Source organism: Notamacropus eugenii, chromosome 3, assembly GCF_028372415.1.
Source record: "Notamacropus eugenii isolate mMacEug1 chromosome 3, mMacEug1.pri_v2, whole genome shotgun sequence".
In the NCBI taxonomy this organism is placed as follows: domain Eukaryota; kingdom Metazoa; phylum Chordata; class Mammalia; order Diprotodontia; family Macropodidae; genus Notamacropus; species Notamacropus eugenii.
Genome location: NC_092874.1, coordinates 189,231,453 through 189,255,095, shown reverse-complemented (window position 1 = coordinate 189,255,095; position 23,643 = coordinate 189,231,453). Strand labels below are relative to the sequence as shown.

At 35.0% G+C, this 23,643-nt stretch overlaps 1 protein-coding gene across 9 annotated transcripts in view; it reads right to left on the bottom strand.

The window, feature by feature from the left end:
• The window catches only part of LMO3 (LIM domain only 3), a 71,203-nt gene that overhangs the window by 45,785 nt on the left and 1,775 nt on the right, over nucleotides 1–23,643 (bottom strand). For 5 of the 9 annotated variants that reach the window (XM_072653613.1, XM_072653619.1, XM_072653616.1 and 2 more), the window contains 2 exons: nucleotides 20,705–20,771; nucleotides 15,061–15,274 (listed from right to left, as the gene is read on the bottom strand). In XM_072653613.1, the coding sequence (XP_072509714.1) occupies nucleotides 15,061–15,266 (206 nt within the window). In that variant the 5' untranslated portion in view covers nucleotides 15,267–15,274; nucleotides 20,705–20,771. Of the gene's footprint in view, nucleotides 1–15,060; nucleotides 15,275–19,496; nucleotides 19,683–20,704; nucleotides 21,571–23,643 lie in introns of those variants that run through there. The other 4 variants (XM_072653612.1, XM_072653614.1, XM_072653611.1 and 1 more) reach the window with 4 other exon arrangements.

The window sequence follows — 23,643 nt, the reverse complement described above, 5'->3', positions numbered from 1 at the left end:
GCATTGATGTTTCATTTTAACCCATCCAATACAACCAACCAAATTATTCAGAAACAGCTAGATAACAGAAACTGAAAGGGGATTACCATAGACTTTAGTGATAAGGGGTAAGAAGATTGCAAGTAAATCATACATAGCCATTCTGACACACTAATAGTGAAAATTTAATGAACTCTGTGCTATGTTGCCAACTGAACTAAATTTAATGAGACATTAACATGGTGGCAGCAGATATTATTAGAGACATGGACCATTCTGGTTCCTCAGCATTAAAATCCCCCATCATTCTTCCATTAAATAAATATATCTTTCTTCCATTCACCTGACTTCCTCTCAATGTCATCCATTCACATTACTTAAATGAGACCTTAAGGTAGAATCATATTAACTAGGGGGTGGGGCCAATTTAAATAGTATGACCAGAAATCCTTGAGATGAACAGTCTCACTTCTTAGTACCTGTCTTTATATTCCTTTCCACTTATAAAGATTTTTTGCCTACAATCTGGAATCTGTGCAGCATGGCTGGTAGCAAAAGCAATGGTGTGTGTTACATCCCAGAAGCAGGAAATCTAAAGAAGTGTTGATTAAGGAAAGCTGTACAGTATCAACAAGAGTGATGCTGCTGTGTGCTTGAGTGTGCTGTAGGGAGAGGAAGAGGCAAAAAGCAGTAAAAACAGCACAACTACACTCCATTTTTCCCTCCAACCAACTACTCATCGTAGATGACTCTAAGGCCTAGACATGGTTCTAAAAGTTAGCTATTGGCCTGTAAAGAAGCCAAATCAATAGCTATAGAGCATAACACATTCAAGTTTTCGCTGTTCTAAACTCCCCTTCCCTGCTTCTCTTACCCATCCATCCACTACTATAATTCTAAGGGATAAAACAAGTAGAATATGTAAAGACATTTATAGTAGCATGTGACAAATATGGATGTAAAAGAACACTAGTAAATTATAATAAACTAGATAGAATTTGAGTCAGTTTTACAAAAGTTTAGAAATACATGATCATTATCTCATTTTTATATTTACTATGGTCTTAATAAAATGCCTAGCAAAATTCTGGGTGGATACTTCAATGTGACTTACTACTGATGAATATTAAATCTAATTATAAAAAAATAGGACCAATATAATCTGAATTTTATGAATGTTTCACATTAAACATGTTAAATACAGATATGTTTCCTATTATTAGAAGAGTAAAATAGTAGGAAGAACTTTAGATGGGTGTAACTAAATGCACAAATATCCTCTCCCCTGGGAGGCTTCCATGTCTGCTTTGACAAAGTGAGAAGAAGCTCTTTCTGAAAATTTCTATTTGAGGTTCAGAACTGAAATTTACTCTAGGACTTCAAATCCTAAAAGCAGGGAGGAAATGCTTAAGTACAATCTGGAAAGCACCCCCCTATTTTGAGGATGAGGCAACAATACAGAAAGTAACAGCTGTTAGAATAACTAAAAGTTTTCCCTCATTCCCTCTGGTCAGGAACATTTATTCCTTGGGCCTCATATATACTTATCAGTTCTCTAATGTACTTATCTTGTTTTACAATTGTCTGCATATATATCTTATGCCTCTAGTAACCTGTCAATTCAACAAAGTATTGTTGATTATTGATAAACTCCACGTTCTCCTCAGTTCACACAATACGTAGAGGATTAAACACTTGTTGAATGGGAATGAATTATACCGCATAGGAAACTATGCGGTATAATTTATGTATGTAAGATATTGTGTATGTGTGTATGTGTGTATATGTGTGTGTGTGTGTGTGTGTGTACATATACACATTGGTAACCATGGCCTTCACCCATCCCTGAGGGACTGTATGCTGCTGTCTGTGTAGAAGGACATGGGACTTCAGACTGATGTAGACAAGAAAGTGTAAGAGACTTTCTGAATTAGTTCCAGAGACACACAGAAAGAAGAGCTACAAACGTGTAGGGGAAGCTGGCTCTTCAACATTCTCCTGATTTCTGACTTAACACCCTACCAAATGTTTAGAGAAGACTTGGGTGGAATCGAGTCTTTTTTCATTGGTTGAGCTAAGCTTTTATCACTCCTAGTTAAAAAGATCGTTTATTCTCGTGTTTTTTTTTTGGGGGGGGGGGAATCTATTTCAATATGTGCATCTTTTCTATTTTTTCTCTCTCTCTGTTTGCCTGGAAAAAAAAGAGTTCACTTGCTTCTCACTATTTGTGATAGACTTTTGTATTTGGTGGGAAGGGGCTAAGTAGGCATGAGTAAACTTAAGGGCTATTCTTCCTATTGAAAGCAATCAGGGAAATAGCCTTTGTTCTAAATCTGTCATCCCCTAGAATGTCAACATTTGGGAAGGGGGATGCAGATAGATAGGATTCTAGCCTAAAATTCCTGTCAGAGACCGGAGAATAGAATGTCCACCCTCAGTTAGATTCCTGAAATTTGCCTATCCCTTTCCTTAGATAGCACGCTAGTGATTCAAGCACAGCGTTTGGCTTTATCCCTCTCTTCAAAAGGCAGTCCAGAGTACAGACGTTTATACGTGCCACTAGTGAGCACTATCTATATAGACAACTCACATGTGGGCACGTATGTCACACATGCATATAAGAAAGTTCCCCAATGCAATTTTAAACCAGTGTTTAGTAAACTATGAAAAAAATGAAAAAAAAATGTTAGAGAGGATGATAGCAAGAAATTATCAGCATTATTACCATAGAAAATGTATACATTGGGACTATCACTTTCCCAGTGTGCTTGATATGATGCCTCTCAATGCAGTCAATGGCAACATTGGCTTTATTTCAATACTGTCATATTACATTAAAGACTCATTTGGACCTTAGAGTTCCCTAAAATCTCCAGCTTTTTCTTTTATTGAAACCATACCACCCCTATCTTATATGGAGCTGAGTTTATTTTTTTAACTTGAAGATTTTCCTTTTTTTATCCAAGATCTGTGATTTCACTGTTGTGAAAATTCCCCAGTATGGAAACCACCTCCCTACAAATAAGCTGCACAACAGCAAATCATGTAGAACTTAAGAGAGCAGTCAGAGCATTGAGAGGAAGTGGGATGTGCATGGCCACATGCCTAGGTGTCAGAGGTATGACTTAAGCACAGGTCTTACTGACTTCAGAGCTATCTTTCTAGTTACCGTGCTATGCTGATTAATATTTCATATGTATCCTTGTTACATTTCATCTTCATCTATTTGATCTAAATGTCTGATCTATCACAATAGTTTTAGATTCTGTCACCCAAAGTTTCAGCAATCATACCTATCTTTGTGTCATTGGTAATTTGATAAACCTGTTATCTATGCCTTTATCCAGATTATAAAGAAAAATCTTAAAAAGCACAAGACCAAATAGCCTCCTGGAGTAATCATCTGAGACTCTTTTCAAGCTAACATTAAACCATTAATGACTACTTTGGGTGCTGCCCTTCGAAAGGGCTAACCACAAGTAGCCTCTGTCTTTCCATGTTGTCCACAAAAATAGGAGAGACTTTGTCTAGCACTTGGTTAAAATGCTAAACTGTTCAAATCACCTCTCTGCTCTATCAGTATATTAACCCTGTTAAAAAAAAGTCAGTCAAGATTTTAGGATAGTTAGACCCATTCTTGCTATTCAATTGTGCCTGCTATTTCCAAACACACATTATTTCCCCGCTCCATACCTCAAGATCTCAGATTCATAGAACTGTAAGGGATCATCTAGTCCACTCTCCTTAATTTTTCTTTTTTGAGGAAAATGAGGTAGATATTTTAAATGACATGAATTTAATCAATAGCTAAACAGAGTAACTTGGAAAAGAACCTAGCCCTTTCCCCCCACCCCCTTCTTTTCTTCCATACTATACTGCTTTCATATTCCACAAAATAACACTCTTTCTGAAGTCTTTCATTCATGTTTTACCTTTATAGGTGCCAAGCTAAGAACATACATATTTATTCCAAAGGATCCATAATTACTACTTGGGGAAATGTATTTGGCTTAGGTAGATATAGAGGTATGCCTTTGTTCATGTCAGACTTTACACAAACTTCCAAAATCCTCACCATTTTTACAGATTCCAGCCTTTTAAAAATCTCTCTTCCAGGACTTAGGGTACATTTAAACTCTGCTGCAAAATTCAGTGATTAAAATAAGGTTATCTCTAGATTTACATGCTAATTTAAAATAATTTTAAAGTGCTATAGACACATAAGGTGGTTATTACTGACAATACTGGACTTCACAGTGTTGGATTTTACATCTATGTATCACTTGGGTGCCATCCCCTGCCAACTCACAAGCTGGGTCTTCCTACAGACAAACCTATGCCATGGCTAACATATTCTATGCTTCCGCATCCACTTAAAATCATAACATCCAAATTCCTACTGATGTGTTTAATTTCTAGGTGGATGGGGAACACTAGTTCAAAGCAAAGATATTTTATGAAATAGCACAGCAAGGGAAATATTCTTCCATAAATACAGATATCATGAATGAAAATATTAGACATGCCTTGGGATTATATGACTAAGGCACATATAATGTGCCTTATATAATTATACTACATATATATATTTATCTGCAAATAACATAAATACACATACATCATATATAAAAATATAACACTTGTATAATTATATGATTGGGAACGTAGGACTAAGCACACAGAGAAGGACAACACTGGTTGTGCTTCCAGGCTATTGATATGATCCTATTTCCAGGCATTCAGTCTCTGCCAAGTGTCATTCCGTGCTTTCACATGGCTACCATTCACATAGCTTCACTGGTCCTATGGTTACTTTGTATCCTTAGCAGAAATGCCCTCTCTCTTCCTTATGGAAGAAAGAATGGGCTATGTCTGATGCCATACTTTTAGGTTAAAATCAATAGCTTTTTCCTGCTACAATAGATAAAAAAAGAAAAAATCACAACTCAAGATTACTCTGCTACACAAATTAAAAAAAAAAAACAAAAACGAAACTCTCAGTAGAATGTTTTTCCCATTAAAAAAAATAGGTCTGTTTCCCCTCAACTTTGGCTATTTAGAAAGGAGAGTTTCCTCTCCCAGGGAAGAATGCTTTCTCCAAGTGAGTGCCCTGAGCTTTTTTTAAGCCAAATGCCAGTCCCAGTTTCCTAGTGCCTTCTAGTTTAAATCTGCTTTTTGAACTGCCTTTCCTGGTCACTGAATGCTGTCTGTACCTCTTTATCTTAGGCTCAGAAATTTCTTAAGACTCCTTCTAACTTCCAGTGGCTAAATTATACCTAATCATTATTCATTTAAATGGCAGTCTGAGCCAAGTGACAAAGGCTTTCAGGCTCCACAAGTTACTTAATTCTAAAATTCTTTTGCTTTCCCGTGCAGGAGAGTTTGAGGTGGGAAGGACAGAAATAAACATCAACCCAGGGGACAACTCTGTTATTTTTCTCTTGCCCAGCTATATTCCAAAAACCTTCAAGAGTTTGGACCCTATATCCATGGAATACTTTTATGGCTTTAAACACCCTTCACAAGTTATTTCTAATCCTATCCACAATTGTTTCAGTGAGCTAATGTTCTCCCTAGATTATAAAATGTACTACTTCTGCTAAAATCCATAGTGCCTAGAACTGTGCTGAGATATAGTTTTTTTTTTTTAAATGAGAAATACTGAATTCTATGAAATGAGTAGGCATCTATCAATTGGTTAAATTAGATATTTTAATTAGACAAAAATAAATGGATTTTCTTCCCCTTTCACCTTTTATCTAGTCTCTTCATGATTTCACATATGTGCACTGGTTATCATCCACACCTAAAGGAGTTTTTCAATGCCAATATTTTCTTCAAGTCTCAGAGAAGTCCCTTCTCATTATTCTTTCAGCCACACACTTTAAAGTTTTCTAATGGAACTTTGCCTATCATTTATATTTATTATAAGGAATTGTGAGCTATATAAACAAAAAAAAGAATTACCTTGTATTTTGCATAGAAATGTATGCTCTTTAAGGGCAGGGACTGTCATTTTTGTTATTGTGTGTACAGTATGCCTTGGGCCTAGAACAGTTTCTGAGGTACTTATAGGATAACAGCATCATAGATTTAGCACTGAAGGAACCATAAAGGTGATCCAGTCAACCCTCTCCTTTCAGAGATGAGAAAACTCAGACCTAGAGAAACTCACTCATTCAAGGTCACACAGATAGGAAGTTTCAGAGGAAAGATTTGAATTCAGGTTTCCTGATTCTAAAACAAGTGTTCTTTCAACTATGAATTATTATCCTGCTTAATCATATATGCTCAATGATCAAAGACCAAATGGAATGAAAATATTAATGAGGCATCTGAGTAGAAACATAGCGGAAGCCATGTACATAAGATATCCTTAGACCATTGGCTAAAATTTATTGGAAAAAATTATAGGATCTAACTAAAATGAACAATGAGAATGCAACCTTTAAGTAATTAATAGTCAACAGAAAACAACACTGAAAAACACTGGTTTTGCATAAATTATCAGACATCATGAATGATACTCTTCCCGCTTTCCTAACCTCCTAACCATGTTCCACTCCAGAAAGAAGTTATGGGCAAGTCAAAAAAAGCCATTTAGTAAAGTAAATAACATAAAATTTCAAAAATAAGTAGCAAAAAGATCTCTTTTAAAGGCACAGGTGGCATATGTGAAAACCATATATGGCATATGACAACCATAAAAAATGTTAAGGAGATTTTAAACTTCTTTTAAATAGAATTATGGGGAAAAAGGACTCAACAAAAATAAGGAGGAAGATATAAACCTTTAAATAATATGTCAACTGAATCAGTTGAATAAAAATCCAGACTTTTTTCCAGGCCTTACTATTTGTTCCTTGTGGTGTGTTCCAGGGCATAAGCAGGATAGGAATTTGTTTCTCTGAGGTTCCTAGACTATGATTAAAAGCCACAAAGTTTAATAACTCATTATCATTACTTATCAGATCATATATTTATATTTACTTACAGTGATTATTTTCATGAACAAAACTGGCTAACACATGATATTCTCACTCCATGAGCAATAAGTTTGGTTTAAAATTGAATCTGGGAGTACTCCTCTGCAAACCACTTTTATATTCTAGAGTTTATTTTTCCTCTTTAGTCTAATTAGTAAGTTTTCAATATTAAATAACACTATGTATACACATCATCTTAATATAGAAAACCTACCTTGCCTTGTTTAACTTTAGACATTCTATCTCTTCCAAGACGTTACAAGTAGGCTTTTATCCCCCTAATAGACTCTACTATGCAGCCCTTTCAACACCATGAAACAAAATTATCAAGCCACAAAGTAATAATGTGTGAAACTAAAAGTTGCATAAAAGGTTATGAAAATATGTAGGTGAAAAGACTGCCCAAGATGTTTTGACATAAAGGGTTCTAAGCCCAAAACATTACAATTCAAAAGTTCCAATTAACTTTGCTAGTACTCATACACTTCTATAATCGGAAAAATGGAGAGAAAGCTTATGGCCTAAAAACAGTTTCAGACCAAAGGAATATGAAATTAGGAAGATATAAAGATCCTATTTTAAAATGGCTAAAAAGTTAGCTTCCATGCTTTATAAGATAAATATCTACTATAAAGAAAAATTCTCATAGGAGATCAAATAAAGTAGGAAGACTTTAGCATAAAATCCAACAGTGGAAGAAATGTTAACAGATATGCTATTAAACAGCACTGAAACAGCTAGAAGCAGCAATATCATCTGATTCAATTAAATCACAAGGTGATTTAGGAATTTTAGATTAAAAAAACAAATAGGCAAATTTTCTACTGAAAACATTTACCAGCCCCTTTCAGAGTGTCTGATATGTGAAATGACTAGATAACATGTTTTGGCAAAAGATACCATCACATTTTCAAGTGCCAGATTCTACCAAAGATCAATGCCTTGAAGTTGTCAGTAAAGATGAACAAAACCAAGATTCTTAACATTCCACATTTTTCCCTACACATTCCTTCACAAAGTTGGTTGTTTCTCAACTTTTGTCTCTTACTGTTCATCTGCAGTAGCTGGGAGAATAGGATTCTTAATAAGGAAGGTATCTATATGCCCTTGTTATTACATCACTTATCCCAAATAGTGTTAATCAGCAAAACTTACAGAAATGTAGACAGTGAAGTCCAATGTCACATTTTTGCTGTTTTGTGGTCACTGTTGAAATTAACAAATTAATTCTACTACATAGAAAATAAGAAAATTAGAAAACAAAGAATGGGAATAAAAATCTAAAATATGAAATTGGAATCAATTCCCAATTCAAATAACATTTAGGTTTCATGTGTTGTATATTTCTCATGTTAATTCAATAAATGCTATTAACTAATTCTCCTTCATAGAGAAAGGGATAAAGCTTAGAATGATGTAAACCTCATAGAAACTGTAAGGAACTTTCAGAAAAGAAAATCAAAGACTTAATATGTTTTCTGGATTTTATGAAGGAATATTCCTAGTCATTTATATAAACCAATTATTCTAGCCTATATTTGATATAGAACAAAATATTACTGTACCGTGCTCACAATTATTTAGGTCCCAGGATATATTCAGAATCTGACATTTACCAAATTACTGTTTCCATTCTGCTTCCTTTCATCACCACAACATAGCAAAACTCTATTTATTTTTCATTTTGCATTATTGAAAGAACATTAAGTTCTATTAAAGGGCTGACTAATTTTAACAGTAAGGTTACAAAGCATTGTGCTCACTTTGTTAGGTTTTAGAAACATCCAGAAATAGGATCTTAAACTCAGAAGTCTATATATTTACTATGTGCAAAATAAGCAATTTTTGCAATTCACAAGTAAGTTATTTCTGGACGCACTTAATCCTAAATATACTCGTGGGAAGTATGTTTTTTTCCCTGCTAAATTCAATATATCTAACAAGCATCTTATATGTGAAAGTTATCTGGACTGAAGAATTACATGTTTCAACAGGACAGATCATAGTGAAAATAAATAAAAACATAAAGAGCATGGAATATTTTATGATGTCTAAAGGCCAGTAGAATACTGTCTTTAGTTAAAGGTTAAGAAAACATATAATTCGTATTCAAACGATGAAATTTCATAATAATGTAATGAATATTTAAGAATATTACAAAAAGTTCACAAAGCTATAGAATTACTCGAGTAACATACCTGAACAAGAATTTTATTAATTTTTTATTTTCCTCCCCCAAGCCACCCATGTGACAAGAAGTTTACCATTAAATATTACAAATGACCACTGCTTATGCTTATTTAATTTTTCTTTTCTTCTTCCTATGGAGCATGCTGTGAAAATTACTTGTAAAACATATCTAGGTATTTGTTTTCTCCTAGGATATTATGATATAGTCTACTATATATGAAGCTGTATCCTGTAAATGCTAAAATCTACCTTGATATTTTTCAATAAGAACAGTATTTTGAATTTATAAAAATTAATAAGAGCATAAATAGAATTCAAAGAATATTATGTTTGAATTATGAAATCATTCACAAATAGATTGTGGACTTCCATAGGCCTAAAAATACTTCTTACTGGCATTAATCTGGAAAATTAATATGGTTAAATGTGATGACAATAGGAATTTTGGAGGATGTAACAAAAATGAGTACAGAAGCATAAGAGATTGCACTAAATATTATTTAAACTACCTGGGTCTCTGTTTCCTCAACTGTAAAATGAGGGAGTATGACTGTGGTCACAATTGAATTGAATGACCTCTAATGTCCCTTCTATGCACTAAATATCTGATTCTATAATCTTTAAGAACATATAGTTTAGAATTTTAAAATAAAAACTTACTTTTTAAGGAACAATGATGCTACTTTGTTGGAAAAAATAAAACTCCAAAAGTCAAATATTGGATTTCTTAAAATGATGAATGGAAAGAACAAAGATTGGAGGAAAAGTTAGAAATTTAACCTTATTACTGAACTCTAATTTGGCATATTATCAAATTACTGTTCAACACTAGCTAGATAACCTGACATCAACCTATAAATACTAATTTTATGGCCTATAAAGTGATATAAATTAATAGCAGCAATATTTTATGCATTACTAATATAATTTTGTTGAAAAATCTCTAGATTGACAATTTATTTTTAAGTCAACCCAAATTTTTAAAATTTTACATCCCATCAGTTGCTTATTTTGGAGCTCTTGAATTAACTTTCACTTAGAATACAAACTTCAAATAATTTAAGAAATAAGCAGCTATTATTGAGGATAAAGTAATAACCCTAAACTCAGTGTTCCCATTAGTGAGAGAAACCTTTATCTCTACCTAAGACAGAACTGCAGCATAGGTTAGGTTTTTCCAGTAAGAACATTTTTCTGTTCTTTTTTATTTTTCCTGTTTTATAGGAACACAAACTCAGATAGCTTCCATAATATGCAGAGTAAGCAGCTTTCAAAGAGCTACTTGGTAAGATAGCATTCACAGAGATTTAACTCATACTATAAATTAACTTAATGCTTTGAAATATACTACAAATAACCTGGCAGGTTTAAAGAAAACAAAATTGCCAGAAAGCCTGAATAGTGAATCTGAAGCTATTTACTTTTCTTAAGTTGAAAAGTACATTTTCCTTTCAGCTTTGATATTTTAGTGAGGGTATGCATGCACACACACATACCACAGACTAATTTTAATGACTGAATGAACATTAAATATTTCAGTCTGTAATTTGTAAAAGACATATAAACTAAGCAAGGCTATTTCCAATCCATTAATTTTTCACTGTTGATATACAATTAGTATTAAAACAACTACTTTTATATGAAGGTTATTAACCTTTTGCACAATGGTGGACTAGTGCTTTAAAATTAAATTGAGCTAGACAGCCAACCTTAATTAATTTTGCATTGTTAGACGTATCTGAACAGTTCTAATTCATCCCAAGTTCACTTTACTTTAGGGAAAGGAAGGGGTAAAAATGCGGTCACCTGTAGTTCTTAACTGTACAAGTTCCCAATGGAAGAATTTAACGTTCTTGATAATTCAACATTGATTGCTACATTTGATACATAGGCTTAGCATGGAAAGCAATAATACTTCATAAGGCAAAATCCATTTTTACTTGAGTTTAAGAAAAACATTTGTTTGAGGGATAAATTCTGCCATGTCTTAGCTAAAGCTTCAAAAATTTAGTAGTATGTTGGAGAAAATTAAGGAATCTAATCATTATGAACACAGACCAAGGATAAACCTTTAAAAAGACATTCTCTATTAAAAAGATAGTCTCTATACATATGCATGCACACATATGTAATATTAAGTTGGACTAGATTCCTAAGGTTACCCCCCACTCCAAGTCTATCCTATTTGTACAGAAGTCCTTTATTTCAGTGCAGGAAGTACCATGAACATATACATGCACAGATACATACACCAAAATATAAAATTATACAAAGAAGCTGTGAATAAGACTGCCTAACTTGATTGCCTACAAATGTTTCTACACTTGAGAGTTTCTCAAATTATTTGAGAATCCTTGCCAACTGTCATCAGGACCTTAGTCCCTGACTATACTGAAGTTAACAAAGCAACAACTAAGAAATCCACGATTTCTCCTTGTCATACATCAAAGGGGATATGTTAAGTGATTAAGCCTTCCTGCCTCTCCTTTATACAAAGTAATGACAATTTCAATTTTTAATATAGTCATCTAATTATTTTCTAGTCTAAAGCAACATAATGTTCACTCATTCAGGTTTATTCTATCACTATTCACCCTCCACTCTCCCCCCTCCCCCCCATAAAAGATTCTGGAGATTTAAAAAAGGAGAAAATAGCAATAATATAAATGTTTTAAGTAATCTACAACCTGCTTGTCTCAAAAAATTTAAATATTAAAATAGGAAAAGTCCAAAATAGAAATGTTACCAAATTTTCCAATCTAAGATCTTTAATGCAATTTTTTTAAAGAAGTGAAAATTAAACAAGAATAAAATCAAATTTTTCATTGGTTTTTAATTAAACTAATACTGCTGGGTGATCAAAATGTGGCAAAAGAACAAGTGATCTATATAGTGTTACCATTACAATACCACATATAACTATAACACCAGTGAATTTTATTTTTACTGTATTTAATAATATTTAAATGTATTTTTGTAATTTGTTTTGAATGTAAAAGTAGATTTCAAAATTGTAAAGGTTACATATCTACTTACATAGAAATTTGGTCTGTGTAGATATTCCAAGGTGAGATTTCATGTTTTATACTTGAAAAAAGTTACCTCTGTGTTTTTTAATAAAAATGCCTTTTAAATACACACAAACACACACACATACACACATACTCCTACATAGGCACAATCTTTTTCATATTATGTTTGCATTGTCAGAGGTGAAATACTAATTCACCTGAAAGATTCATTTTATTAATAACTTACATGTTCCGTTTAAATAAGTAATAAGTCATTTAATAAGTAACTTGAAATGTTAACAAGTATAAGGTTATTAACATAACAACTCGTTATTAAATGTGGTGATAACTAGTTAAGAAGAAATGGCATTCTGATAAAGTTATATAGTCATTCAGGATGCAGGATTTTAGAAATTATACGGAATTTTCAAAAGCTAAAAGTTAAACAGCAACTGTATTATTTAGCAAGCTTGAAATTAAAACAGCTAGAAAATTGGGGTTCCATTATAGTGAGGTCAGTCATGGAGACAGAGCTATGACAGAAAAATACCATGATTTAATGTGTGCAGTAAGACACTTACTTGAATGTCAAATACCACGTTTAATATTTTACTAAAATCCATGTGTGGAAAATGGTTAAAACTTCTTTGGAAGGCAAAATTAAGTTCATACTGATGCAATAATGTTCATTGTGCTTTATTATATCTAGAGTTGTTTTGTCCAGAGGTAATCCTGACAAATTTTGTTTGTAAAGCAAAATTTTAGCTGAAAAAGGAATCAGATACTGGAGCTTTGCATACAATTTTGAAAAATTTGATTCAAATTGAAATGGTACTTTAATTCCATATAATTCCTGTTCATGTTAAACAGGAGTTTATTTTAAGGAATTTTAATGTAAATTTATCTGAGAGACTGTTAGCAAATATTATGAGCATAACAAGCCTATCAGTAAGGGCTTAAATAATGTGACTATTTGTCAATATAGTAATAGTAAAACTATTAGGATGATAAATCTTGCAACAGAACCAGCTACCTTTTGGGTGGAGGATCAGGAAATAAAGATAGTTTACAAATAAACTGAGGGGAAGAAAAGCTACTATTTCAAATCTTAACTATACAAATAGACACAGTTCTGTTATCTAAAACAACTAGTTATTTGCATCAGTAATAATCAAAGAGTGAAACCAGAGTTATAATTAGGGCATAAAGTGATGACTGGGCTTTTGTTTTGCCCAGGGCACCAGGATTTAGAGGGTACAAAAATTCAAAACATCTTTTTCTTCATCAGGATAGAAGCCACCATAGTAACTAACTGCCCATCCAATTCAAATGAATTTTTCTTTCCTATGTCATTTTCATATCATGAATTACTACATCCCCACCTACCAAAAGAAAAAAAAAAGTTTATTTGATGGCTGATTAGTGCGACTTAGTCCAGGGTGCCAAAACTGCTACTCATAGGTTTGACTAAGTCATTTTAAGTAGCCACTTCTCACTTTTAGACTCACATTAATTTTGAAGACTAAAAGTTCACAGCACCATAATTAGCAAAAATATAGAGTAAGGCAATATAATCTGCATGACCAGGGAATACAGTTTTGGATAGCTAGAAAGTTTTTGCACTATTTTTAAGGATGGGACACCAATTCAAATGAGACGCTGTTGTTTCTACTTTTAAGTGAACCTGCGTGAAAATGAGGTTTTTAATAATACTCTGTATAGGAATTTTAAAATCTCCTAAAAATGTGATCCATTAAAGAGTATGACATAAGTTACCAGGAATAAATCCATAGCCTTACTAACTGATCAAGTTGTATTTTTGACAGAGCTTTAAAAGAACAATTTGATTTAAGTTTCCCACCAAAGCGTCAGCACAGGAATAAAAAGTCATCATTTTAAGTCCATTGCCAGCAAGAAGTTTCCAATGAGTCCTTCTTATACAGTAGTTTTCAACTGGGAAAAAAAAAAATCAATTCGCCTTCATTTCTGAAATTCAGAGCAACGCGCATTGTGAACTGACATTTTGGAAGTTAAAACCTATCCAAGGGTGGGGAAGTCTGGAATGAAAGAGACTTATTACAATGAAGTTTCACCTGACTTCTCGCGTCTTAACCAAAGGCATCAGAGCACTCCTACTATCTCTTTAGCTATTTAAATTACAGTAGATATGTCATTCACTAATGACAGAGGTTTTTAATATCCTGGTTTTCATAGAGTTACTGGCAGGTTTAGTGTTTAAAGTTCAGGGTTATTTTTGCACAAGTCAGTATAACTTTTGGGAGAAGATTCACTGAAACCCTTTACCAAACTGCAAGGCAAGCTCTTCAAAACTAGTGTTGGTTAAGAATACGAAAACTATGTTTATATGGGAGATGAGTAATTGATCAATTCTTTAGGTTACTAATTTTTCAAATCTAACTAATAACTAGTGACAGAATTGTTTCATATAATGCTCTCAAAACTTTGTTTTTTTTTAAAACCAGATTCAATAAAATCAAATACTTAGTTATATGTGTATGTGTTTGACATAGCCTTAATTTACCTACCTACTTTCCCCCTTCTCCTCTGTTGAAATTATGTGTATGTATGATTTTATGCATACATAAAGATATGTGTGTGTCTATATGTACATACAACACATTCACATCTGACACTTGCTGACAATTTCAACAGACAGAGGAAATTGATTTTACAAGTTGAGTAGACCAGGTTGCAACGTATTGTTGCTATCCAGTGCAGTCTTTTTTTAAAATATGGTAACATGACCAAAACATAGGACAGTTCTGAGGGTTGAATTCAGCTTCATTCACTTGGTGGGATGTTATGAGCAAATCTATAAACTTGATAATATTTTAAAAGTCTAGTCATCTCTGGTATACAAGGAGAATGCCTACCTCAGATAGTCTCTACGACAAAGGATAAGGTTTGCTTTAGTGTACAGGGTGGAGCCCACCTCTCCCAATCGACAGTCACAGCAGGCACACTTCAGACAGTCTTCATGCCAATATTTGTCCAGGGCCTTCAGTAGATACCGGTCCTTGATTTTACGGTTGCAGCCAGCACAACCTTTCGGCTTGGTGTCTGGCTGGACTGAGAGCATTTGTATACCTAAGAAAGTCAAAAAAAAAAAAAAAAAAAAAAAAAGCAAATAACTTGGACTATTAGATGGAACAAAAAGACAGCAAAGACCAAAATCTGACTAAAAATTCAGCATTGCTTTCTCTACAAGTACAAGATCTTATTTTTTTTATTATAAAGATGTTTAATGAAAATACAAAACAGAACTTAGGCTCTCATTTATACTTTATACTTTCTCAATTTCTTTCCTCATCCATTTGTTCATCTTCCAAATATCAAGTGCTAAAAATATATTTATGTGTGCATGTTTATATACATATAGATATATTTCTATATATGTATATGCATGTATGTGTGTATATACACATATGTGGAGAGAGAAAATATTCATGTCATGGTAAGCAGCTGTTATAAATATGAAGCTAAGTAATATTAGATAATGGTATAATGTTTCTGCTGCTGAATAGAACATTTCCCTTGGGGAGTAAATGTGATTAAAATTCTAAACAATTTTTAAAGAAATCTACTTAATAATGCACCACACATAAATTTGCCCTCCAGTACATAAGTGTCAATCTTGAAATATCTGAAATAACTAGGTTAAAATAACCACTTAAAGTGTATTTGGTGGTAAGAAGAGTAGGGTACCCCCAGTGTGGGGAAAGGAGTTAGCTTACAGTAGTTGAAGAGGTATATGACACAGAATTTTATAACAGATCAATTAAAGATTCAAACATTCCTAAATAATGGACATTCCAATACGTGATCCTTACGGTAAAAGACAGTATAGCCACCAGTGTCTACATTAAAATCGTACAAACTATGCATTTTAACATATAAAGCTACAATTCTAACAAAATATTAGATAACTCTTTAAAAGGGTATCAAGGAAGGGCCCATTGTAGTTACATTTTCACCTCAAAGATCAGAATTAGAAGACAGACAAGAGTCATTAATCATTACTTACCAAGGTTTTTAAAAAAGTTATCTTTACAGAAATGTTATACATCCAGTTACCAGTTATCATGAATAAGAGGTGTTTATCCAGTTCTGCAACTTGGCCATATTCTTTTTAAAAAATTATTTAGTATTTTGATTTTCCTCAATTACATGTTAAAAACAATTTTTAACATTTGTTTTCAAAACTTTGAATTCCAAATTCTCTCCCTTTTTCCTTCCCCACCCCCCCACAAGACAAGCAATTTGATAGAGGTTATACATGTGTAGTCATGCAAAACATTTCCATATTACTCATATTGTGAAAGAAAACATAGATCAAAATACCTCAAGAAAAATAAAATAAAAAGGTATGCTTCAATCTGTACTCAGACACCATCAGTATCTGAATAGATAGTATTTTTTCATCCTAAATACTTCTGAGTTGTTTTGGATCATTGTATTTTGGCCATACTCTTGATAGTAAAATATACTCATCTTTAAGATTTCCCTTTTTTCCTCAACTGATTTTGTACTGAACATATACCCTCTCCATAAAGCCAAATCATAGAATTTTAAACTGAAAAAAATATCTTCCATTATCTTATGTGGAGCCTCCTCCCAAATACAAATATATGAAATGAAGAAACAGAGGCCAGGAGAAGTCAAGTGGCTTGTCTCGAGGTCACACAGTTGTTTAATGTTACAACTAAGATTAGAATCCTAGTCTCCTGAATGTTTTTTTCACCAATTCATTGCTTCACAAAAGTACTGAAGCCCAAACTTGGAAACAGAGAAAGGGATGTTTTGTACTAATTGTGCATGTTCTTACTAACTACTTTAAGAAAACAAAGGCACCGTTCTATATGCAACTATCCCCCATTTCACCCTCCCCAATTATTTAAGTTTTCTTCAACTTTCTACACACTTATGGAAACTGTTCTACCATAGCCTTTAATAATTCTACTTCAAATCACTTAGGCAAAGAGAAGATACACACTATACAGCTTTTTGTAATGGAAGACTTCTGCACAAATTTTTTGTTTTTGAGAAATGGTGAACATTTGTTAAAATGAATCTTCCTTGGGTGATTTTTTTTTTTGGTTCAGCCAGAGTTCCAGAGTAGATGTTGAGTTAAGAGTTCTTTGTACAGAATAACAGGCAGTATCCCTCTGGCCTAATTCCTCTCCTTTGAAGGAACTAAGAACCTAGGACAGATCAATCATTACCCTTAGTAGTCCTGCTTAAAGCTTACTTACTAGAACTTCTATCAAATGAAGATTCTTTGATCGTAACTGGTTATTTCTAGCACGGTTCTATGGGGAATGAATTCCATCAATTATAACATAGTACATTCCCTAATGCCCTTAGTACCTGGATAGGAGAAGCATTTTAATTTCATAAATATGATTCTGGGCTTCAGAGGCATATACATATTTAGTATATGTGGAATCAAAAGTTTGAAAGGAAGACTGCTCTACCTTCCCCACTTTGTAATTTGTTTCAAGGTTTAGTACCCAGAAACATTTGAAGAAAACTCCCACCTGGAAAAAAATAACTAAGCCAATCTCTCCCTCAAAAACCTCCAAACAGTAGAAACTAATCTTTATGAAAATTAGACAATAGCTTACTAATCTCCAAAAAGAAAATGTTTTTTGTTGTGTTAACATTTTAAGTTAGCACTCAGAATTCAGTCAATATGTGTACCTAATAGACTACATGACCCTAGGTCATTTAAGCACAGAAGTAGGATATTCTATATTACATTTATGTGGCTTCCTTTAAAAAAGATCATATTACTCCTAAAATTAAACATTTCAACTAGACAGAAATCAATAGCTGCTAGTTGCAGAAAATGATTATTTCACCATTATTCTACCATATATATATAATTTATAAAGTAGTCAGCGGATTACCCTGACCATTCAAAAAATGTCTTTGTAAAGTTACATGTTCATAAGCCAAGAAACATTTCACAAGTTTCTTATAGCACATCAGGAGTCATAACTAGTTTTAGATTGGCATGTAAATTGTTCTGAGGGAAATTCTTATTGCCTCTGAGACCCTGCTATTCCGAGTTATTTGACAGTTTAAGGGAAATCAATTTTTTTTAAAGACAAATAATGGCCTGTGCAGTATGGTGTTCAGAAATAAGTAGAACCATTTCATTTAAACTCTGGTGAGCTTTTAATTGCCTGGATTGCATTGTGAGCCAGCCTAACGGTTGATTGCCTCCATTATGCTCCCTTGTTCTGTGCTATTCATCCGCAAAGTCTCAGCTATAGTAGTTAACACAACAAAGTAACCACAACTCTATAACATGTGGGTTTTTTTTTTAATAAAGAGATTTTCAACACTTAGAGAGACTGCCTTTCAACCAATAGTATATATTCAGATGAAAAACTACTTTCCCACTTAAGCATGCCTCTCTCTCTCTCTCTCTAAAGGGGAAAGGAACAAGAGGTAAGGCTATACAGCAGGTTGACAGCTGAGGTGAGTTAGGAAGATGCTAAAATGAGAATGCCTGTCCCATACCTAGAAGCCCTGACACAAATTAAAAGAATTTGACCAACAAGGCCATTCAATTGCTGAGGGGTACTAAACAAAAGATTTTCTTTCTTTACCCCCACCAATTCCCAAATCAACCCCTCCCCAACCCCATTTGAAAGCTGGACTGGGCCTAAAAGCTTGTTTTTCTCTGTTCAGTGGCCCAGAGCATCCCTGCAGGCTGTAGCCCCCTAAGGGACAACAATGCAAATAGATGTCCCTATATCTCAGGGACTGGAGCTGCATAACTCCGTTCTACCCCTTCAACTCCCTCCTCCCTACCCTCTCAACCCCCCTTCTTTTTTGAGCAATGGAGCTGGGAACCAATTTGATTCCCTTTTTCTCCAATGCAGCTGCAAGGCTCAGAGATACTGACATTTTTCCACTCTTATCAGTTTAATTACAGTTACCATGGCAGCAAAGTGCTAGTGCTTGGCAAAGGCCAACAAGAGATTTGCAAGACTGAGTTCAATTTTGATGCAGCTCACATGCAAAATCAAAAAATAAGAAACATACATACAGTATAACAAAGAATTCCTTTTGGGTTTACACTCCAGCCTCTTTTGTGGCAGTGTCTTTTCAGCCACACAGGGATGATTTGCAAACAATGTAGCAATATTTGTTGCACCTAGCAAGATTAATTGGTTTAAACAGCAGTCTTTCAAAACAGCGAACAGCAAAAATGTTTCAAGTATCTTTAGAAATGCACTAAAGAAACATTAAAGCCAGGTTCCTGCAAAGTACAGCTAGGACAGGATAGTAACCTTACCAAAACTTTTCTCCTTTTTCTGCATGAGTTGATTTAAGAATGCCTGAGTAGCAGCTTCTCATTGGATTTGGTAATCCAAGGAAAAGTGGTAGCGTCCCTTTTGCTTTGGCTGAAGTGAGAGGCTGGTGTTCAGATGCACAGTCGAGAACAGACTATTGTGCACCCACTTTGGGAAAGGGTCGGAGTGTCGGCAGGGGGTGGGGGGAAGGGAGAGGGGTTGACAGACAAGACAACACGCACAAACTGAGCCACTTGCACCACTTGCAATGTGGCAGCGTTCAAAATGATGGCGAATGACAAAGCCACATGTTTCCCTAACTCCGTCCGTAATCCTATAATCCCAGCGGTCTCTTTTAGCTTCGTTTTAACAAATGGATTTGATTAAACTGTCACATGCGGCGTTAGCATACCATATCATGTTCAGTATGAAAAAGATCATAAATCTGACTTGCATTTCCTAACAGCGATCGGTGTAGCCTCTAAAAACGTGCTGCATCAGCCTAATATCGGGCTATTAGTCCATGTGCCCCTCACTTTCCCCTTCCCAGGTTCCAGCCACATCCCAATACCCACGCACTCCACTCACTTTTGCTACGAGAAAGGACTGGACACTTAAGGGAATGGTGTGTTTACTGTATCTATTTAGAAAGGGAAAACCACTGTTGGGAAGAACGAAGACTCTCCGAATGAAACTATTGGGGGATTATTAGTGAGGGGAAAGAAGCAGGCACTGAACCGTACCCCACAAAGCAAAACCAAAAATCCACCCATCTCTCTACCGCCAGTCCCACTGACCTGAACCCTAAAATTCTCTTAAAAACTGCAACCCCCCCCAATTCTCTGCCACAAAGACTAAGCGTGTGGAAATGCTGCAGTTCATTGTTAACTTTGACTATTATCTACTCTAAGACTTGAGATGTTCAGGGAAGGAGCTTCTCTCCCTTCCTCCATCAGCATCCTCCGATTGAATGTATTTCATGTCTCATCATAAAAATAATGAAGCCTCACATGATTTAAGCAAAATCGTCTCAGCAGAGCTGCAGCTTGAGCGAAAGTTACAGTGCAGAAGGCGATGTGTTGCGGCTCCAGTGTATACCTCATTAGGAGAGGCAGGAAAAAAAAGACCCACATAACACACACGCACGCACGCGCACACATACACACACCACAAATAACCCCAAGCTGGTGTATACAGTTGCTTCACTTACCTTCTCAATTAAGCAATACAGGGGGAGGCAGTTCAGTGAGCACAGTGGCTGCTTTGTGGCTCTTCTCCTTGGGAAAGGTCAAAAAGAAGCATTGTTTGAAAAAAAAAAAAAGGGACAGGGGAGGGAATCTCTATTCTTTAAGTTTAAAATAATGAGGTCCTCAAGGATCCGCCAAGTAATTGTGTTGACCACATCTGAGCTACAGGTGTCCTCCTTTTAGTATCTTACAGTCCACGGCTGTCTTTCTCTGTCCTGGCTCAAGACAACTTACCTAAGCAGCGTGTGAGGAACCAAGCTGAATGAAGCCAGGGCTTTATCAGCTGCAAAATGCAATCCCTTACCAGCCAGACATAATACAGCCAAAGAAAAGGTCACTCAGTTATTACTGAGCCAGCAGAGCCCAGGCAGCTCTTGTCAAGACCATAGAGAAGCAGCTCCCTTCCGATTTAAGACTATTTACCTCTCACCCCCCATCCCCCGCCTTCTTCTTTCCTTCTCTCTCTCTCCCGTCCCTCCCTCCTTCCTTCGCTCCCTCTCGTGTTCTCGTTCTGCAGCTCAGTCAAGTACAGCCGCCCTCCGAAAGTGCAAAGCAGCCAGGAGACAGATTGGGCTTTGTTGGTAATTTCCCATGGTGAAAATTTACAAGCCTGCGAGTGCAGTCAGCAAAACCACATGCATATGCTAGACACAAACACCAGGGACAACCCCTCGAAAAAAAAAAAAGAAAGGGAAAAAAAGAAAAAGTGACCTCTACAGAAATCAACTCTAAAAGGACCCTATGGGTCCCAGCCTGTCCAAAAATGAAACTCCAGCAAAGGTGGGGGAGCCGGGGGGAGCAGATAATAAGGATTTCTTTGAATAACCAGGACATTTTGCAACAGCTGGCTAGATTTAAAACAAATTGTCCCCAACAGTCAGTCATGAAGCTAATAATTATGGAAATTTAAAAAAGATACAGTTAAAATGTCACCTAAGATTTTCAGAATTAGCCAGAAAAGTATTACCCTCCTTTACTCTAGGAGTATTTGGGAGGAGGGGGGATATATTTATATGTGTGTATGTGAATATACATATATATACACACACATACATATTCACACACATCTTATAGCTTGGTCTCTAACTCCCATTCATAGTCCTGAAAACTCTGCTCTGTAGGTCTGCCACACACAGGCCTCTTCCTACTTCTCAGGCTTACCCCTCCTCTTCGTTCTTAATGGCCTAACCTACAGTGAACTTGTGACCCAATTCATCCAGTTCCTTTCTCCTTTCTTCCAAACATACTTCTTAAATTTACCTTAAAACTCTTAAAAAGTCTTTGAGTCTAATCTGTGTTTTTTTTTTAAAGTACCCTATATTCTGTGCTTTACTACTAGCTTGGTCAAAACACAACTGGGGTACCCACAAGCTTTCAGAGCTCTCAAAATAATTTGCTGTGGTACCTAAACAAGGTCTATTTTGAAGGCATTAAAAAAAAAATTATTTACAGCAATGTCTACTTCTCCCCTTCCCCGCCCCATTTACTTCACATTCCTTCTTGAAAGGCTGTTGACAGCTGAAGAAAAAAGAAAAAGAAATTATTTCTAAAACTTAAAAGTTACTCTCTTCCATGAGGTTTAAAAGACCTGACAAAGGTCAGGCTTAAAATTTAGTCTCAATTTAAATGACATTAAGTCCTTAAAGAACCAAGTAAGATTCAGTGAAGAACTTCCAACTTCCTCCTCCCCACCATCAGTTTAACCTAGAAATAATAGTTTAAAAACAAACAAAAAAGCAATCTAAAAAAATGGACTTTGGGCTTTACTTTATGCTTCAATGAATACAAATTAATAATACCAATATTTTAGCCTCCCCACCCCCAAAACCCTTTATGATGAAATTATCATGTGGCCACTTTTTTCTCCCTTTAAATAGTAACAAAACTCAGAACTAACCTGAAAAATAACTGAAAAATCACAGACAGCAGGTTAATACGACCCCCTTCAGCTGATTTGATCTGTACATAAGCAGATTTCTCAACTTTTGCCTTTCTCTCCTACTTATGCAAGCACACATGCACCTCATCTGTATGAACAGTTCCTTGCTTATACCCTACCTTTGCTACAACCACTCTGAAAGCACAGCAGTGTCTCTCCCTCTCTCTCCCTCTCAACCAATGCACTGAGAAGAAAAGAGGGAGGGAGAAGTATGTGTGGGGAAAGGGAGAAATAAAATCAAAACAAATGGTACAGCTAATGAGGACAATTAAATTAATTATGTTCAAGGAGATGAGATTTTTTTTCCCTCCAACTGTATGATCTGTTACCCCTCGCTGGCAACTGCTGCTCTGTAATTCATGGCAACTGATTAGTGCATCTATGCAAATCTTTGTTTAAATCATTCAACTAATTAAATGATGGGATTATTCCTCTGCCTACGGTGACATCATTCGCAGTAATTAGTACTCTATTTGGACTGTGGCAGTAAGATTCCTGATATCAACACCAACCTGCAAAGACATTAACCACTTTGTCACTTTTTTTAAGGGACAAACACCCAGATCTCTAATTACATGTGTTTCCCCCCTCCTTTATCCCCCAGTCTTCCTTTCCTTCCCTGTTTTACCCCCTCCCCCACCAATCAGGAATATATATTTATATATAAGAAGGGGGAGAAACTTGGTGAATAATATGCCAAACCACATGTGTAAAGGAATAAAATGGAATAGTTAACATTCAGCTCCACGCCATTCATTTTCCCCTAAAATGTAATGATAATTAGATGGGTCATAAAATGCTCTTCTTTTCATTATGACTGATGAAATGCATTAAAGTTGACAGGGTATTACCTGACAGTAATTAGGTTTTGTCATGAATTAAATTATTTGAAAGCAGGCTATCTCCCCAATCAAGCAATTTACAGCAAGATTTTTTTAAATCTGTGCTACATAAGAGAGAGAT